The 20733-nt window shown below is 35.9% G+C and overlaps 1 protein-coding gene across 1 annotated transcript; it reads left to right on the forward strand.

The window, feature by feature from the left end:
- The first annotated feature begins 140 nt into the window (after positions 1–140).
- On the forward strand, positions 141–18003 carry LOC120470195 (uncharacterized). The gene is made up of 3 exons (XM_039659661.2): positions 141–231; positions 501–614; positions 15079–18003. Exons 2-3 carry the CDS (start codon positions 515–517, stop codon positions 16479–16481), a joined length of 1503 nt encoding a protein of 500 aa, XP_039515595.2. The 5' UTR covers positions 141–231; positions 501–514; the 3' UTR covers positions 16482–18003.
- The last annotated feature ends 2730 nt before the right edge of the window (positions 18004–20733 follow it).

Here is a 20733-nt window from a genome sequence, read left to right on the forward strand (position 1 = left end):
CTGGGATGGCGGAAGTATATATATATATAATGATATTATATCATTATACTATCATATAATGATGGTTGTCTCGCTTTGGTTTAAGAGGACTGTACCCCAGATTTCGTGATTTTAATAAATTTAAATTGACTTTTATGTTGCCTCTTTAACGCGATGTGACGTCATTACGTCGTTTCCGGGACTACACCACCGACAGAGGGTAAAGTTGTTTTCAGCCAGTCAGGATTTGAGGTCTGTAGTACAACTTTCAGCAAGAATTAAATTATATTTTATTTACACAAAATTAATATAAAACGTAATATGACAATTCTTGCTTGCTTTTGTTTGCTAATAGCTGGTCTCTCGTAAACGTTATGCCATGGGCGCCAAAATGTGATTTTATTGTGTTGCGTTAACATTTTCTGTGCAAAACGCATCCACGCATGAGGGACATTGTGATTTCAATTAATTTATTTTTCTTTCTACTGTAAATTCTTATTAAAATCCTCCGTGAACTCCAGGTAACACAACTGAGATGTACGTGGCAAAGATGGAGTTTATTAAAGAGGAGAAGCTGGACATCGGTGACTCAGAACCATGCAGAGTGAAAGAAGAGGAGACTGAGGAACAATTAGGTGGGTGTCCATTGATTTGCCAGTAACTGTTAGTCAGGAAAAGTACATTACGTGTGTGCATTTGAGAGAGATTTGTATCTAAAGCGACTTTTTTACATTCAAGCAACAGGAAAAAAAACTAAGCTTTTATCTTTTCATCGCATTTGGCGACTTGATAAGTGGTTCTTAAACTGTGCTAAACGTTTTTTGTTTTTGTTTTTCTGAAAAAGTTACCACCTTACGTAACGCTGAGTGCTTTCGTGTCCTCCGCATTAAAGTTCATCTAAAACATATCGTTTATAAAATCTAATTACAATTTTCTTAGCTGATAACGGTATCCATATATAGACTTGTTTTTACAGATTATTGTATTTGAATTAAGTGTTGTGCAATGCATAAAGGCAGTATATTGACGTTTTTTTTTTTCTGGGTCAAAATTGTCATTTATTTAGTGGTGTAGGACGAACACGGCCATCCATGCACACAATAAATTCCCCCTCTAAAAATAAGTGAAGATAACGTTTGTAATAAGTTATATATAAATCTTTGTCAGGACAGATCATAAAACAAAGGGAACTATTTTATACCTAAAAACCTTTAAATTTACACCTAAACAGTTATTGAGTTACTGATTTGAGAAGTTGAACAAAGTAAAGCATTACAGGTCGAGTGGCAGGTCAATTAGTTTACACTTACACTCAAAATCTTAATGCACTGATTTGACATACAGTATCAGATTGTTCTTTCTGTTTGAAATGGTTATCACTAGGTCTGGGCGTTATGACGATATTGTTACTATGGTGTAAACTGTCTGTCGTTAGTAACGGTTCTTCGATCAGGATTTTTGGAGCCGATCACAGGAAGCAGTGTCTGCTGAAATGATCATCAATACGGATCTGCTTGAAGCATTAAAGTTCATCTAAAACATTTCGTTTATAAAATCTAATTACAATTTTCTAATTACAAAAATCACTGAAGCGGTCAATTACAACACGAGGTACACAAAGCTGCACTCTTGTGAAAACTCCTATTATAATCAATGAAATTGTGCAATTAGGGTGGGCGATATGACCATTTGTTTTTATGATACCAAAATTTGAAACCATTAAAATTTCATAATTCTTATCACCATTTAATATATATAATTAAAAAAACTTATAATAGCCTAAAAAACCTCTCAAGCTTACTGATGACAAGTAAACTGTGATAAAGAAAGAGCAAAGAAAACAAACTACAATATGACAGACCTGCCTAAAAAAACTGTATAACATGTATGCTGTAAAGTATATCAAATGTATAAAAAACAATGCATAGTCTTGACTGTTTTCAAATGAAATATACATTTATTCCTATAAAAGTTACAAAAGTGATTCAGTCAACAGCAGTGAGAGATTTTTACTTCATTGTTGTTTGATTAATATTAATAAAGACAGCAGGTAACTTTTGGATGCCGTCACACAAAGACTCCACACTGTACAGATCCAATATACTTGTGCGTTTTCTCTCAACTGTTTATGTTCACTTTAGACATAAATGGCTCCGTTTACTTGCAAATAGATGGTCACTTTGACACATGTGGAATGAATTTCTTTTTGACATTGTGTTTATACTTTGTTGGTAATAATGAAAGTTCAGTGGATTCTGGTTAACATAAACACATCTGATTGGCTATTGTTCACGCACTCAACAGATATGCCTGTGATTGGTCACAAAGATCAACACTGCATGTAAATAGGAAACTTTGATGTACTTCACATAGCACTTATGCAAACACTCATGGTTTTAAAGCGGAGGTCTGTGAGGCATGCTTGAGAATGACACTGCGATATGAATCCAATAATTAGCACATCTAACTAATTTAATCTTCATATTTTTAACTTTCCATACCTGCCAACATGTACGCATTTTGCGTAGTGGGCACACATTTTGACCTCAAAGTGCGCTGGTATGATTTGTCTCTCTAAACCAGGGGTTCTCAAACATTTTGGTGCCAGGGACCCCTTTCAGGGGAAAAAAATTTCCAAGGACCCCCCTCATATTTATAACCGTTATTGAGCACAAAGTTAATGTGTGAGCGGCTAATGAAATATTTTTGCACAAAATTAATGGTCTCCACCCAGGGTACTATGCAGGAATTTCTAAATAGCCTACTGGTCCCAAAAGTCATCTTGCTAGGAATCACTTAGGATCCCTCACTTAGGAAATTTTGATGTTCTTGATCTACACATGTGCATTTTAAGGTGTTTTAAGGCCCCACAATTGGATAACTATAGATTTAGTAGAAGCATGTCAGTCAGTGGCATACATTTTTTTTGTCAAGATGTCACGAAACACAATCACATTCCAAACAGGAATGGCCTTAAAAGAGAATGTTTCAATGATTAGGCCTATTCTGCACACAAATAAAGCCCATAAGCCTATAAATACAATGATAATGGCATTATGTTTAATAGGTGCGTGCGTTGTTAATTTGAGCTTCTGTAATTAGCTAAAAAAAACATACAGTATATGTTAAATATATGAATCCATAATGTTAATCTCATGGGCACAGTATGTTTCTATTGACCTGCTTTTTCCTTTGTTAAAGTTGAGCTTGATTAATAGTTTGCAAACTGATTGTTTCAGTCGTTTTTTAAAACTTTTATCTAAAACAGCTGTTTAGTTTATGTTAATTTATGCCTACATCTTATCTCGCACTTTATGACCGTTGACTGAAACGTCGTGCGGGGAACTTTGAGCACTCCGACTCAAACATTTTGACATTGAGCTGCGTTGTTAGTCTGCTGAAGCACCTCAGACGAGAAGGTCAGTATCATCGCGATGTGCATCCTTGCAACCTCAATTGTGGGTACGGCCCTGTCACTATGCACTTTTATTTTGATAATGATCAGACTTCTAATGTCAAATCTACAGTAGCAGTGCTAAAACTGACTATTGTGCGCGCACGCGAGACGCCGACGCGCGATTACGTGGGAATTTTTCCTCAGCAGTGGAAACAGGAATACTCTTATTTATGGTCATAGATAAGACAAGAGTGCATCATCCGAAACGGTAAAGTGTCCATTTTTTATTTGTGTATAGGCTACATTATAAATGACTACAAAATGTCATGCCTTTTAAAAAGACACATTTATATGCGGGTTCATGCCGTCTCTCGGTCTCCTTTCTGGCGCACGTCCCGCAAAATCAACAGCAGCGAATAATCTACTTGACTCACAGATATAGATTATCTATCTATAGAAAACTTTAAGTGTCTACTTTGTATTGTTTGATGTTAAATGCATTAGGCTATATAAGTTACTTGGGAATAAATAGCATGTTTTTAGATGATAAAGAAAACATGACTCATAGCACGGAAAAAACGTTAGGTTGTTATAAATTATTTCGCAGACCCCCTGGCTTTAGCTCACGGACCACCAGGGGTCCGCGGACCCCACTTTGAGAACCACTGCTCTAAACTACGCAAAAACCTGGTGACGCCTATGTGCACGCGCAGTCCTCAAATAAAGCAACAGCAATAGAAGAGTTCGACCAATCATAGCGCTGGGTTCATTCCCCAAATTGCAAGCGGAGATGATTGACAGATGTGTAAGTCCTATAATTAAAAAGAGACTGAAAATCGACACCAATAAAGAATCCCGCTCGATCCCGCTTCCACTCGCACGCGCCCCGGGTCTGACTGATTTAAGCGAGGACAGTAGGCCTACAGTAGTCGGGACTTCTCCTGAAGGTAAACGGGCTGGGGTGGATGTGGAAAGTTGAAATATTGAATTTGAGTTCATTTAAAATTGATTGGTTATCACACGGGACGGGATCGCAAGGATTATTTAAAAAATATTCCGTAATTCATTCATGGTAACCCAGATAAGACATTCAGCCATGCAAATTATAAAATGCTCAAATGTTGAACAATAAATCTAAATAAAATTGAAATCGCTATGTCTTAGTGATTATGAAAGTGCTGTGGTTTGTGGATGACTGATAACGTAAAGCGCGCGCATCTGGAGAAACGGGCGTTTATTTTTTTCTTTCTCTGTGTTGAGAAACATAGCCTGCATGTGTTGCGTTATGTTAATAACTAAAGTACAGAATTATGTTACGTATTTATTTTGTATGAAAACTAGAGTTAGTTGGCGTACTTATGGATTAAAAACGACCATTGTATGATCTCATGTATCAGTGCTGCGCGAGCTCTCTCACAAACAGACTCAGAGAAAAGATATTTATAAAATAAAAATTGACAGGCAAAGTTCTTGCTTGTGTTTTCTTTGTCAAAATAATGTGAAAGCTTTTTGTCTTGTCTATTCGTGTTTTTACAAATCGTTAAGCAACGGACGCTTTACTGTTAACAGCCCTCATTATGTCCGATGTTCGTATTTGATCAATTATATTATTGGTCTGTGACAGGACTCCTGTCTGTTCATTGTTAACTGTTTTCTAGAAATTTATTTGGATTGGCTAAAGGTTATTCAGCTAATGCGTGTCCTGTTTATAATCTGTAGCCTAATATTCAAATGCGAAGAAAGCACAAATATAAGCCCTTTTCCCTGTAGGATTTAATATCATATTTGGATATTGGAATAATCAATTAAGTAGCCAATTTAAAATATTTTTGTTGTTGTTTTTTTTACTTTTATCTAGGTTGTTTTTTAAAATTATTTTAGACTAATTGACCAGCACAGATTATATGCAATACAATATTAATCAATCATGAATCATTAAATGGAGTTGAGCAGGATTGAAACTTTGTACTTTCACTGTTGCATTGCAGTGCAATGTAAATTTAGTGTCAAATAAAAAAACCTCTAGAGGTCTAATTTTTTCTAGAATTATGCAGATAGGCATGTGTCTGTGTGTGTCTTGCATTCTCAAAATAATGCCAAAAATATATGACTGAACAATATAGTCTGAACAATTTCAGTGTAACAGTTTGTGTTGGAGTCCGTGTTGTGCTCGAGACAGTTAGATGTTTTTTTTTTAGATGTTATTAATCAATGTTATATGCTTTTTCTGAAGCCATCACCCAGCATTATTATTTTACTTTATTCTTAAAACTGTCACATTTAAGAGCTAAATTTGTGGTTAAAACTACATTACCCCTGATGCTGTAATGACAATTCCACCAGAGAGTCAGAAGAGCTAGCAGGGAATGCCCACTCCCATGAAGCAACACGAATAATTCTCGCTCTGCTGTAAAAATAATAAAATTAGTTATACAGGGCTCTAGAGTGAGACCATTTGCGACCAAAATTTGTAAGGGTGTGACCAAAATTTTTCCCAGGTCGCACCAGTGCACCTAACGTTCTCTTATGATCGCATCCGCTCACTTTCCACAAGCGAGTCTTTTGTTCTCTTTGCTCGCATGTTTGTATCAGAGATAGAGATTGGGCTGGTCTTTGCCTCTGATTGGCTGTGGTTCAGCTATTCCTGTAGATCTAAAATGTTCAGTGCTGCTGTTTGATACGAAATAAGTTGCGACCTGAACACCAGAAAATCAGTTACGGCAATCAGCAACAGAAGAAACAGACGACGAAGAAACTTTTAAAAATGTTGGCTACTTTTTATGGCTAGGTAAAAATATTCTCATATTCAAAAACTAGTTGTCATTTTACGAACCTGTTGGGCTATGCTGTTTTCAGTTGATGAATGAATGGAAGATTGTAGCGCGCAAAGTGCATCCCATCCAATGCATCGCAATTATCTTTGTGCTTTGTTACTATTGATATGAAACAAAGTTTCAGATTTCAAATTAGGTCCATTTTCTTACGAAATTCAAAAACATAAATAGTGTATTGACGCTGTGGCGTGAGATCGTTCTTTTACTCAGCTCAAGTGAAGCAGCAGCGCGGAGCACACGTGAGCTTCTCTTCCGCCTTAATAATACCAGTTACAGCGCGAAATGAACATGAACGTGCATCTGAAATTGTGTTAAAAGATAGAGTACAACTTATCGAAATCCGTATCTTTCACGTGGAATTGCTCAATCAGTGTTTCAATCGTGAAAAGACGTCAGTAAAACAATTGTAAACAATATAACATTATTATTATAAAAATAAATAAAAGTGTAATTTAAGTGTTTGTGTACAAATCAGGTCATTTTTACCTACAATATTATAGAAGGGTAATGAAACAGTGGGCTACAACTAACTCCCAGTTTACAGCATTAGTTGAGTTTTGTTTTCCTTGAATTGTGAAATTTTGTGTCAATACCCAGCCCTAACTTGAGCAATGTAATAAACAGCACTTTAATTTTTTTTTTAATTTATATTTTTATATACAGTATAATTGTGCTTAAAAAAAACACATCTTATTCTTGTTTAAAAGCATTTACATGTATGAATATATGGTGTGTGATAAAAAGTTGACCTTGAAGGTTTGAACAAGGTGGCAGATTTATTTAACGATGAAACTATGCTCAGTTTTCAGGAATTAAGACACAAGTTTGATTTGCCAAAAACCCATTTTTTTAAATATCTTCAAATTAGGAATTTTATCAATAAAACACAACATCTTTCTCTTCTCTTACCAGAGCTGTCCCCTTTAGAAAGAATTACTCTAAACCACCTTAATGGTGCTGGGCAAGTTTCCCTGTTTTATAAACTGATTTCCACTAACTGTAAAGAAAATACAGAGAAAAAGCGTTTGGCTTGGTGTCAAGATATAAGTGAGAATATAACAGAAGATGAATGGCAGAGTATCTGTTTAAAGGCCCAAACCCAAACAATCAATACCAGGTTTAAACTTCTGCAGTACAAGTGGATAATGAGAGTATACATAACTCCAGAATTGCTTCATAAATTTAATCCCAATATCCCCAATCAATGTATAAAATGCAACTCAGAGATAGGAACTTTATTCCATTGTCTATGGAAGTGCCCTCAAGTTCAACTTTATTGGGAAAAGGTTCTGGACTTTTTGTCACTGGTGGTGAAACAGAATGTCCCCAAATGTCCTAAACTTTGTATATTTAATTTGTTCCCTGTTACTTGCACTCTAACTAACTCTGGTAAGAAAATGTTAACCTTCTGTTTATTACAAGCAAAACTTTTAGTTGCCCGTCATTGGAAAAACACAGAAATCCCTAATTTTAAACAATGGTTACAGGAATTGTCAGGTTGTTTGGCTTTGGAGAAACTCACATATATTGTTAAAGGAAAATCTGGAAAGTTTTTCAAAGTTTGGAACCCCTTTATCCACAAGTTTCCTACGCCCCATGAGGCCTTGCGTCAAAAGTGGGCGCGACTTCCGGTTGGAAGTAAACAAAGCGCGATTTGACATGCTTGACACTCGTTCATTCAACAGTTGACAGTCATTCAAGTTATAGCGATCCAAACTAGCTAACGATGTGGGAACACAACCTCAACGAAATTAAAAAGGGTGAAATAACAGTACCTTTACCCTCCGCAGTAGTTGATTGGGAGTATTATAATAACATTATTAATAATCAATACTCATCAAGGCATGGTGACAGACAGTTGTGTGAGCTGGCAAACAATTAAAATAAAAAATACACACTTAGTCATTGTGCTTTGGAGTTTATTCAAAATTATAAATGAATGTGCTGCTTGAATACATTAACTGGCACATTTGGTATTCTGTCAACACAGGCTTTGATCCTGAGTTTAGGTGTAACATCAGTAGAGAACAGCCAATCACAAGCTGATAGAGTTTATAGAACATTAAGAATTTAAACAAATGTACACAGGAAGATTCGTCGTCTTTTGGGAGGTGATGGAAACTACAGTCGTTGGCAGGATCAGACGGGCTCTGGCAGAATCACTCTGATTTCGTTTTCAGCTTATGTTCAAAACAATCCCGTTTAAGCCACTAAATTAGTTTAGTCCGGTTATACATACAACCGCGAACAGCACATGTTGTCCCTGAGCTCCGTAACGACATCTCTCATAAAGATTTGCGTCTTTAAATAGTAAAATAATTCTCCGAAAAACAGCTAGCCTCTTCGCTAACTAACACACAAAATACCATTGGAATGCTACTTCCGCCGCCTCACTTTCACCCACTTTATTTTTTACAGGAGCGCCCCTCGGAAACTTGTGGATAGAATTTTTAAAGGAAGCTGAACCAAATAGTTTATTTTCGGTGTAACCAGGAATAACAAATTATGTTATTAATGTACCATTGTCTTGACATTTGTATAGTATAGTTGTTGTCGTTGTTGTTTTTATTATTATTTCTTTTTTTAATTATTTATTTATTTAATTTTTATTTTTTATTTTTGTATTTTATTTTTCTTTCTGTGCTTGTTTTAATGTAAATGTTTCTAAAATCAATAAATACAATGTTGAAAAAAAAAAAAAAAAAGTTGACCTTGAAATTGTGGCGTTAAAGGTGACGCGAGATGAGGAAAAATGCAAATATAAGTAAAGTTAGGCGCACCAGTGCAACCAAGGCAAAAAGTTAGTCTGGAGCCCTGTTATATAGCACATAATTTTGCAATAATTTAAAATATATTGTTTCTATATAATCAAGAACTTTAAATGACTAAAGGGCTGCAACAACTATTTACAATAAAATTAGGGCTGTACGATTAATCGCAATGAAACCACACACGATTTGGCAAAGGCTGCAAATTATTTTTATTTTTTTAAGCACAGCTTGTCAGTGCAGCGACTGATCGGTAGTAAACGCTGCTCCAACTGAATGCCAGAGGGCGCTCTCACTCACACACTCCAAATATGCCATGTCGGGCATTATACTACCTGTAGCTGAATACACAGAAGATTGAAATGCTTTGATTAAACATGACTTAAACCCACACGACTGCCTTATTCTGAGTAAGAAGCCACATCTCATAGAAGGATGCTCAACTGTAGTTATAAAGTGAGTTTGGAGTAAAAGCATGTTATTAAATGTTGTCTTTTGTTGGACAAGAGATTTCAGAAGTGCTTCTCATGTTCGGAAAGATGTTTGCATGTTGTTTTTTTCAAATGCACGTTGTAAGTGACTCAAACTCAGTGCTTTCAGATTGAGCAGCGTTTACAGAGCCGTACATCAATGACAAGCTGCGCATAAAAAAGACTCGCAGCTTTGCGATTTTAAGCCAACTCGATTTAAATGCAATTTCATATAAATTGCGATTAAAGGGATAGTTCACTTAGAAATTAATTTTTGATATGTTTTAGCTTACCTCAAGGGCATCCAAGATGTAGGTGTCTTTGTTTCCACAGTATTTTCAATTTTGACATTTTTCGGTCAAACCGTTGTTGTCTGTCAGTCAAATAATGGAGATTTAGTCCACCTCAAAGAGCATGCACAGAGAAGTCAAAATTAAACATGATTTAATGACTCGTGAATGTAAGTACACATTGATGGCCTAAGACACGAAACGAGCGGTTTGTGTGAGAAAACAAACAGTATTTAGATTTTGTTCTGTATTCTTCTGTTTTGTTCAGTATTTAGATTTGTTCTGCTGAACTCAAAGGAAGATATTTGGAAGAATGTTTTAATCAAACATTCTTCCAAATATCTTCCTTTGTGTATAGCAGAACAAGTAAACACATAGAGGTTTGGAGCAACGTGAGGGTGAATAAATACTGACAGAATTTTCATTTTTGGGTAAACTAACCCTTTAAGGCATATTTTTTTTATTAATCTTTAAATGGAACTGCCAAATGATGACCTATGACCAGCAACTAAAGCTATTATTACAGCAATATTTTCTATAAAATGGCTTTGAAGTAATGTACATTGTTATCGATATACACTCCCCAGCCACTTTATTAGGTAGATCTTGCTACCACCGGCTTGGACCCCCTTTGCCTTCAGAACTGCCTTTATTCATTGGCACAGATTCAACAAGTTGCTGGAAAATTTCCTCAGAAATTGTGGTCCATAGTGTCTTGATCGTGTCACACTGTTGCTGCAGATTTATCGGCTGCACATCCATGATGTGAATGTCCTATTCCAGCACTTCCCCAAATCTGCTCTGTTGGATTGAGATCTGGTGACTGTGGAGGTCGTTTGAGTTTAATGAACTCACTGTAATGTTCAAGAAACCAGTCTGAGAGGATTTGAGCTTTGTAACAATGCATTTTCCACACATTTTGTATTCAGAGATGCTCTTGTGCAAACCTTGGTTGTAATGTGTACTTGTTTGAGTTACTGTTGCCTTTCTATTAGCTTGAATCAGTCTGTCCATTCTGCTCGGACATCAGCAAGGGATTTTTGTCCACAGAACTGCTGCTTACAGGATATTTTTTCAATTATGGGCTATTTAATGTAAACACTAAAGATAGTTGTGCTTGAAAATCCCAGGAGATCTGCAGTTTCTGAAATACTCAAACCAGCCCATTTGGCACCGATAACCATGCCACGTTTAAAGTCACTTAAATCACTTTTTTTTTTTCCCACATTCTGATGCTCAGATTTGACTAATTAGATGTTAGCATTGCCAAGCAGGTGTACCTAATAAAGTGGTTGGTGAGTGTACAAATAAAGCCTGATTTGACAGCTACATCTCTTTCTAACCGGGCAGTCCTTACTGATAAGCTACAATTTATGTGCACACACCTGAAGCATTCATATAAAGTCACTGGTCACACAGCTTTAAAGAGGACCGAATCAAGTTCTTGTTGCTTTTTGTGCTTAAATGGACATACACAGTTATGTCAAAATGCCCACCTCAGAAAGTGTTCACGTAAACTCTTTTATGTCTTAAGTGAACCCAAACAGTTGTGTGAGAATCTGATCTTGTCATTATATTAGACCTGTGCATTAAAGAACAGCAGACTATATAACTTTCTTCATTGGTGTCTGTAAATCATTCAATGCTCTTGATTGAATGACTTTGGTAACTTCAATAAAAATATTTCATACTGTGAAGACTATGCAGTGTTTATCTGATCATTTTAAAGCACTGTTTATTGAATTAATGTCTTTTTATTATTGTTTTTGTCCTATTATTTGTAACTAGTTTCTTTATTTTCTTAGTTTACTTGTCTTTAGTAAGCTTTTTACTTATGTTAGGCTAGTGTTAGTTCTATGATATTGAAATTGTCAAATTATTAAAATTCAGTTTTATTTGAAATTTTGGTATATTAAAGCTACAATGTGTGATTTTTACCCCCATCTAGCGGTGAAAAGGTATATGACCATCCAGTGAATATTAGTTTCTGTTCTTCTCAAATCCGATTTCGTTGTAACTCATACGGTGGCCAATGTAGTCCAAGATTAACATGGCTTCCAGTTCGACTTTGTCTATGAGTGTTCCGTCAAGTGATGAGGTTATTTTAGAAAACTATTATAATTTGCAGTAATTTAATTTGTCAGGTAACATATAGGTTATGACATCTATGTAAAATGAATAATATCTTTATGTTTATCCATCATAGAACATGGATTTATGTTACAAGGTAAACAATATTTTTCATCATTGACGTGAGACCTATCCTAGATGTCATTCTAGAGTTATGCACAGCACACCATGATATAATTAGCCAAGGAACAATAAAACTTACAATATACACAAATAGGCTTAATTAACGTTACCTTTCGAGAAGAAAGGTGGCAACGTCGGCGTCTTTTTAAAATCGTTGCTCGTCATGAGTTCTTTCCATCTTGGAAAGGCCACTCCAATATTTACTTCTTTCTTGTTGATTTCTCGTTGCCGTCTTAATTATCTTTTTCGCTTCCTTGGCGACTCTGACACGCATCCTCGAGAATAAGGGTGATCCTCCATCAGCAACAGACTTTCAAAAAAGGCTATCAGGTTTTTATATACCCGTATTTTCCGCACTTTAAGGTGCACCTGATTATAAGGCGCATTAGATACTGCAGTCAAACGTTTGACAAGGTTTGCGTTATGCATCCACTAGATGTGCTAAAGGGAATGTAGCGAGTGTGCGGCGTCGGAGGTGAGGCGTTTATTTAAGCGTGAGCGCGCTGGGGCGGGCACGTAACTTATATTCGCAGCCTGACTCATGAGTATTTATGTGCGGCAGCTCGCTGACAGCAACAGCTGGCTATTTTGAATATGATGACCCAGTTACAGTGAACGGGGAGCGCTTTATGGACATTCTGTCTGTTCGTGTGTCTGTTAAGAGTGAGCGCTCGTGAGCGGGAGACACACATAACCTGAGGGAGGATAAGGTTGAACTGGCCGTGTGACAAAGCGGGCATAAGATGGACACGAGCGCGAGTTCGCAGGCGAATTTAATAACGTGGAGCATTGTTAACTAATTGATCCATATATAAGGCGCTCTGGATTATAAGGCACACTGTCGTTTTTTGATAAAATTAAAGGCTTTTAAGTGTCCTTTATAGTGTGGAAAATACTCTATCAGTCTTAAACAATCCCCCTCTTCACATTCGACACGGGTTTGAATTAATTAATTGAATTAACGGGTATGTCCCTCTTTGGCTAATGTACTTTCAAAATGGAGGGGCAACATGGTGACCGACATTAGAACCCCTTACCTGTATGTATTTTCAATGGCATATTATACACTCATGAGAATACTTTATTATTTGAATGAAGTAAATATACATTAATGAGCACATATATTTTTGAAAGAACTAAGTGTTCTATAAGTGTTTTACAATAAGTAAAATAACAAATTTATTACAAATTATACAGAACATACCTACTTTATACACATCTAAAATAGTACATTGCAAATGAGTTACTATAGCATTTTTTTTTTTCAGAATGACTAACAAAAAAAAATTCCTTCAGGTCTTTTGCCAATTTATCTTTAAATATTCAACTCTTTTTTTTGGTATTTATTTATTTATTTATTTATTTATTTATTTTGTTTGTTTATTTATTACAAGGACAGTGCATATTAACATGACAAGTCAAAATATGCCAGAGTTAGCCAAAAGGCTAGTTTTCATCTGCAGTCCTGGGCCAGATGTACAATAGGCATCCTAAAAATACAATATACATACAACAATTATAATTAAAACATAACAAACCAAAACAACTACAACCCCCCCCCCCCCCCCAAAAAAAAAAAAAAACAATAGAATAAAAAAAATCAATGTTGACATATTTGCATGCTAAAAAGCCACATTTTAAAAGAAGAACGAAATTCATTATAACTATTTAATTCTCTAACAGACGTTGGGATGTCATTCCATTCTTTTGAGGCTTTAATAGAGAAGGCAGAAAAAATTAATAACACAGTCCCTTCTAAGGGAACCTCTAGTGAGACGACTATTATCCGACCTTAAACTCACAAACTCACTAAGAGGTGGTGGGGCCAGGCCATTTAGAATTTTATAAACTAAACAGCCATTTGAAAACTTAACAAAGTTTTCCCAACTCAACAAATTATATTTTGATAGAATTTTACAATGATGAAAAAGATGTGGTTTCTTATCAAAACATTTTAGCGTTTGTTTATACAGAGATTGTATTGGTAGCAAGGCGGAGTGGTTGGCCTGAGACCACGTAGTGAGACAATAATTCATATGTGAAAAAATCATAGAGTGCATAAACATTTTGGCAGCTTGGGTAGACATTGAATTCCTGATATAACGAAAATTAGATAAATTGTATTTTATTTTCTTAACAGTATTTGAAATCTGGGAATTAAACTTAAGATTGGAGTCAATGATAATACCAAGATATTTACATTCTGAAACAATTTGAATTTTCTCACCGTTAATAAAAATGTCCGGATCAACTGCAGAGTTGGTGGTTTTACTAAAAAACATACCCACTGTTTTGGAGAGATTTAACTGAAGGCTACAATGGTTTAACCATTCACTAATTTTAAACATAGCCTTTGTAAGTTTGGCAGCCACTGCTGCTTTTGAAGTTCCATGTATATATAAAACAGTGTCGTCTGCATACATTTGGACTCTCACTTCTGGGCATGCAAGCGGCAAGTCATTAATATACAAGCAAAACAAAAGGGGGCCCAATATAGACCCTTGGGGCACTCCAGTGGACAATTGAAGAGGTTCAGATTGAAAGCTGCCAATACGTACAGATTGCGATCGTTGGGACAAATAAGATGCAACCCACTTAAGAGCATTCGTAGAAAAGTTAAAATGAGATAGTTTAGACAGTAAAATACTGTGATTAACAGTGTCAAAGGCTTTCCTAAGATCTAAAAAAATAGCTCCAACAACCTTGTGCCTATCAAGCATTGATTTAACATTTTCGATAAAATAACAATTCGCTGTCTCAGTGGAGTAATTTGACCTAAATCCAAATTGTAACGGATGAAGGGAACATAACGAGTTATTCAAGTGATCCCTAATCTGTTGAGACACCCATTTTTCTAAAACCTTAGATATTACAGGCAGAATGCTAATAGGTCTATAATTGGAGATCATTTTTCTGTCTCCTGATTTAAATAAAGGGGAAACAATAGCCAATTTCCAAGCATTTGGGAATTCCCCCACAGAGATCGATTGATTTATAATATTTGTGATGGGGATAATCAATGACGAACTTAATTTCTTGTTCCACCTTTCTTAAACTGCTTTTATAACCATTCAATGTTAATTGTAGGTCAGATGGAAGTGAAAGAGGAAAGTCAAGAAATGAATGAAGTGGAGGACCATCTGAAATTCCAGACACCTGAAAGTTTCATAACGGAAGAAAAACCTTTTAGTAAACTACAGTCTGAAAAATGTTCACAAAAAGGACACCTTAGGGATCACATAAAAAATCATACCAGAAAGAAGCATTTAACATGCCATCAGTGTGGAAAGAGTTTCAAACAAAAAGGACATCTTAATATTCACATGAGAATTCACACTGGGGAGAAGCCTTTCTCATGCCCTCAGTGTGGAAAGAGATTTATTCATAAAGGACACCTTAACGGTCACATACGAATTCACACTGGAGAGAAGCCGTTTACATGCCATCAGTGTGGAAAGAGTTTCACACATAAAGCAAGCCTCTCATGGCACATGAATATTCACACAGAGGAAGAACTTTCCACATGCCAACAGTGTGGGGAGAGGTTCCCAAATGCAAGAATACTTAAGGTTCACACAAGAATTCACACTGAAGAGTGCCCTCTAACATGCCTTCTGTGTGGAAAAAGCTTCACACATCAAGAAGAAATTAAGTGTCACATGAGAATCCACACTAAAAAGAAACCTTACACATGCAATGACTGTGGTAAGAGTTTCATTCATAGAGGACACCTTAATGATCATTTAAGAGTTCACACTGGAGAAAAGCCATTCCCATGCCATCTGTGTGGGAAGAGTTTCAATCATAAAGGATACTTGAATGTTCACATAAAAATTCACTCTGGAGTGAAGCCACATACATGCCCTCAGTGTGGAAAGGGTTTCATTCATAAAGGACACCTTAATGACCATTTAAGAATTCACAGTGGAGAGAGACCTTACACGTGTCCCCAATGTGGAAAGAATTTTAGTTATAAAGGATACTTGAAAGTTCATTTAAAAATTCACTCTGTAGACAAGCTGCATGTATGCCTTGAGTGTGGAAAGAGTTTCATTCATAAAGCACACCTTAATGAACACCTGAGAATTCACACTGGAGAGAAGCCTTTCAAATGCTCTCATTGTGGACAGTGTTTCACACATAAAGGAAGTCTGACATGGCACATTAAAAAAAATCACACTGAAGATGGACTTTCCACAAGCCATCAAAGTGAGAAGAATATTAAAAATGAAAGAAACCTTGAGAATCGCACAAAAAGTAACCCTGTAGACAAACCATTTGCATGCCAACAGTGTGGAAAGCACTTCATTCATAGAGGACACCTTAATGAACACATGAGAATCCACACTGGAGAGAAGCCGTATATATGTCCTCACTGTGGACAGAGTTTCAGACATAAAGGAAACCTGACATGGCATGTAAGAACTCACACAGAAGATGAGCTTTCCACTTGCCATCAGAGTGAGAAGAATTTAATAAAGACACCTTAAGAGTCACAAGAATTCACACTGGAGAGAAGCGTAACATGCCTTGAATTTGAGTTTCAAACACAAAGGACACCTTAGGGATCACATAATAACTTGCACTCAAGAGTTATTTTCACCTGGTGTCATTTTACCAGTTATTGCAAGTTATTATTACACGAAGGACAAATAATTGGCTCATTTGCTTTGTGTCCTGTGTTGAGAACCTCACCTTTAAACGATGTACATTTTCATAATGGCTGATTTTGCCTTTTAAACTACAATTGGATAATATTTCAAATTGACATAATATCATGTTTAAAACCAAATATAAGCCCAAATGACCATCAGTGATGTAATCAGAGCCGGACAGTAACGGAGTATATTGAGTACTTGAGTACAGTACTTAAGTACAATTTTGAGGGATCTGTACTTCACTTAAGTATCATTTTTGGGGAGTGCTTATGACTTTACTCAAGTATATTTGAGAGGGAAATATGGTACTCCTCCACTACATTTCTATCCATAACCGTGAGTACCTGTTACTACTTCTGGGGGAAAAAAAAAAATATATGGAAAAATAAAATCCTCGGAAACCCTTAATTTGCTGTTTCCCTCTCAAACGTGATTGGATTGTGCAGGGACCACTGATTGGGATAGCCTATCAGCAATCACCTTCAGCTTTCCGCCAAAGTCAATGGTGAGATTTAGATAAGAGACGAAACCATGGACAAAACAATGGATGGAGACGCAGCAGGTCCATCCCGGGAATGTGCCGACCCGTGGCCCCACCTCGCCAGACTATTTCAATTTTCTGAATTTTCTGAAATTTTCTTAAATGTTAAATAAAGCAACATGGTAAAAAGATGAAAATAACTTGATTTTACTTTCAATTCCTTATACATTCTCCAAGGTATTAAAATTTGAGAATCACACAAGAGTCTACCCACTGTGACTCAGCATCACTGCAGTGGGTAGTTGGGGTTTTGTGAGTGGATAATGCAAATAAAAATCTTGAAATGTTGAAAAATATGTCTTTGATTTTATTTTGGATGATGTAACTAACTTTTACAATCAAAAATTATTAAATCTAATCCATATTAAATATTATTTGAGTGATTGTGGTTTAACCGATAAGTAAATATTCAAATGCATGTATTCTCTACAAAGGTAGTCATATACATTTATTTCATGTTTCTAATATTAGATTGTATCATATCCATAATTAAAACTGACCAACTGAAGAACTAGGAAACATTTTTGGTTGTTGTGTTACTGTAATTTCACCTATTACACAAACTCACATGTCGAGCTTGAATAGTTATTCATTAGTCAACTACTTATTGACACTTCACTGTTCTATCTTGAATAATGTAATGCTTATATAACACATCCGTATCCAGTTTAGCGCTGTTCATGTAACAGAGATTTAAAGTGCTGTTTCTCTGGCATTTTCAAAGGCTCAGAAAATATAACACTGTACCTTGATGCACAATCTAATGGACTTAAGAAAACCATTGTAAAGTAATTGCAAAACATGACTAGTTGGAGCGAGATCTGAAATGGCTTATACTGTACCTTGATGCACAATCTAATGGACTTAAGAAAACCATTGTAAAGTAATTGCAAAACATGATTAGTTGGAGCGTGATCTGAAATGGCTTATATTTGATTTGACTGGATGGAGTCCACTTATTTATGGATTTATGTGCGTCTAGGTGCAAGAAATGTTTCAAGGTCCAAAAACATGCAGTGATCCACAAATAAATGTCATGCAGATAGAGTTGTGTGACATGACATTAAACACATTTGTAAATATTTTTTTTATTTATTAGTCACTTTTGTTACGCAATTGTTACGCTAATTTCAACATCGCGCTATTGGGCTCCAAGTGTCACACCTATTGAGTTGTGTTTATTCTAAGGCTAAATTCAGACTGTCCATCCAAAATCTTAATTCAGTACATATCTGATTGAAATCTAATCAGATTTAGCATGTGTGAACGGCTGTAATTTTTACCAAACCGTTCCAAGCTGCATATATATGTGGTTTGAAATCCTATTCAAATCGCATTTCTGGAAATTCGGATATTGTGGGGGTTATGTAACTTTATCATGCCACATAAAACGTAAACGTCAAACATTGTTGTAGGAAACATGCTGAAAGTGGAAACATCCTTTTAAACTGGCGGAGACGATCGTCTCTGAATAAAGCCACGCATTAGTCCAGCGTGGCGGCTAAACATTGTCATTTTGTAAATAAAACAACATCTGTATTGCAAACCCCTGAAAAAAAAAATGGATCTTAACAGTTGCAATATACAATGTGTACAGTCAATAATTTCGGCTACACAGAAATCAGTTTTGGACTGACAATGTGACGATAGCTGTGTCTCAATGTGAAGGCTGCGTCCTTCGAAGGATGCAGCCTATTCGGCCTTCGAAGGACGCTTCATGTAGCTTTCATGGGATTTCCCAATTGCGCAACCAGGTGTTCCCTATTACTGCTCCTGGCGTCAAGCAACAGAGTGAGAGTACAGCTGTGTAGATTTAAAAAAAATATATATTCTTTTTTGCTTTCCCCCTTGTTGTTGATTCATTTCATGGAAAGAGACACCAGTGATTTTGCCAAGAGATCTCTCAAATTTATTTATAATTTTTGGAAGACATAGGAGGAAGAGACACAGAGGTCTTCATTTTGCATCGTTGTCATCTCTTCCTGCTTTTCGACAAAGGGGCACAGTATAAATACTATCCACAAGTTTCCTACGACCCATGAGGCCTTGCGTCAAAAGTGGGTGCGACTTCCGGTTGGAAGTAAACAAAGCGCAACTTGACATACTTCACACTCGTTCATTCAACAGTTGACAGTCATTCAAGTTATAGCGATCCAAACTAGCTAACGATGTGGGAACACAACCTCAACGAAATTAAAAAGGGTGAAATAACAGTACCTTTACCCTCCGCAGTAGTTGATTGGGAGTATTATAATAACATTATTAATAATCAATACTCATCAAGGCATGGTGACAGACAGTTGTGCGAGCTGACAAACAATTCAAATAAAAAATACACACTTAGTCATTGTGCTTTAGAGTTTATTCAAAATTATAAATGAATGTGCTACTTGAATACATTAACTGGCACATTTGATATTCTGTCAACACAGGCTTTGATCCTGAGTTTAGGTGTAACATCAGTAGCGAACAGCCAATCACATGCTGATAGAGTTTATAGAATATTAAGAATTTAAACAAATGTACACAGGAAGATTCGTCGTCTTTTGGGAGGTGATGGAAACTACAGTCGTTGGCAGGATCAGAGACGGGCTCTGCAGGATCACTCTGATTTCGTTTTCAGCTTATGTTCAAAACAATCACGTTTAAGCCACTAAATTAGTTTAGTCCGGCTATACATACAACCGCGAACAGCACATGTTGTCTCTGAGCTCCGTAACGACATCTCTCATAAAGATTTGCGTCTTTAAATAGTAAAATAATTCTCCGAAAAACAGCTAGCCTCTTCGCTAACTAACACACAAAATACCATTGGAATGCTACTTCCGCCGCATCACCGGAAGTTTCACCCACTTTATTTTTTACAGGAGCGCCCCTTGGAAACTTGTGGATTGACCAAGAAAAAAAAACTATATCACCATAGTAACACATACATTACCACAAGAACATGTGGGTCCCATTAACAATGGAATGTATATCCAATCCCGGTGGAAACTATACACTACATAAAGTTTCAGTCTCACTCCAACATACATTCTCTCATACAGTCTAACTTATCACAAAGTCTCCTAAAGTCTCTCTCTCTCCCACATCTTCAAAACATTATAATTCACAAAATGCAATGATTACAAATGATTATGTATGTATACATGTAATAAAACAGATACATAATACTTCTGATTATGAATATTAATAAAAAGTAATAATAGTACTAAAACAACATTAAATTAAGAGATTTTCAATCTTCAAGCTGCCACCCTGATCATTCATTTTATAAAACTGAGTAAACAGCTATGGAGAAGCTATGGAGAAAGAATTGGCTATTGTCATTTTTTGTTTTATATTTTACTGGAAATTTTATGTTTTATATTTTCCTGTTTTTAAATGAGGGGCAATATAATATATATATATATATATATATATATATATATATATATATATATATATATATATATATATATATATAAAATCACATAATTTCAATTCACATAACCACTAACCACTCAGCTCAAGAGCTAGTTTAATGGCCAGAGCTTTAATGCG

This window comes from Pimephales promelas, chromosome 5 (assembly GCF_988280905.1).
Source record: "Pimephales promelas chromosome 5, fPimPro1.hap1.1, whole genome shotgun sequence".
In the NCBI taxonomy this organism is placed as follows: domain Eukaryota; kingdom Metazoa; phylum Chordata; class Actinopteri; order Cypriniformes; family Leuciscidae; genus Pimephales; species Pimephales promelas.

Coding starts and splice junctions, on each gene's coding strand:
- LOC120470195 (XM_039659661.2), top strand. CDS start 515: ATGTACGTGGCAAAGATGGAGTTTATTAAAGAGGAGAAGCTGGACATC. Junction 615..15,078: donor GGAGACTGAGGAACAATTAG/GTGGGTGTCCAT, acceptor TGTTAATTGTAG/GTCAGATGGAAGTGAAAGAG.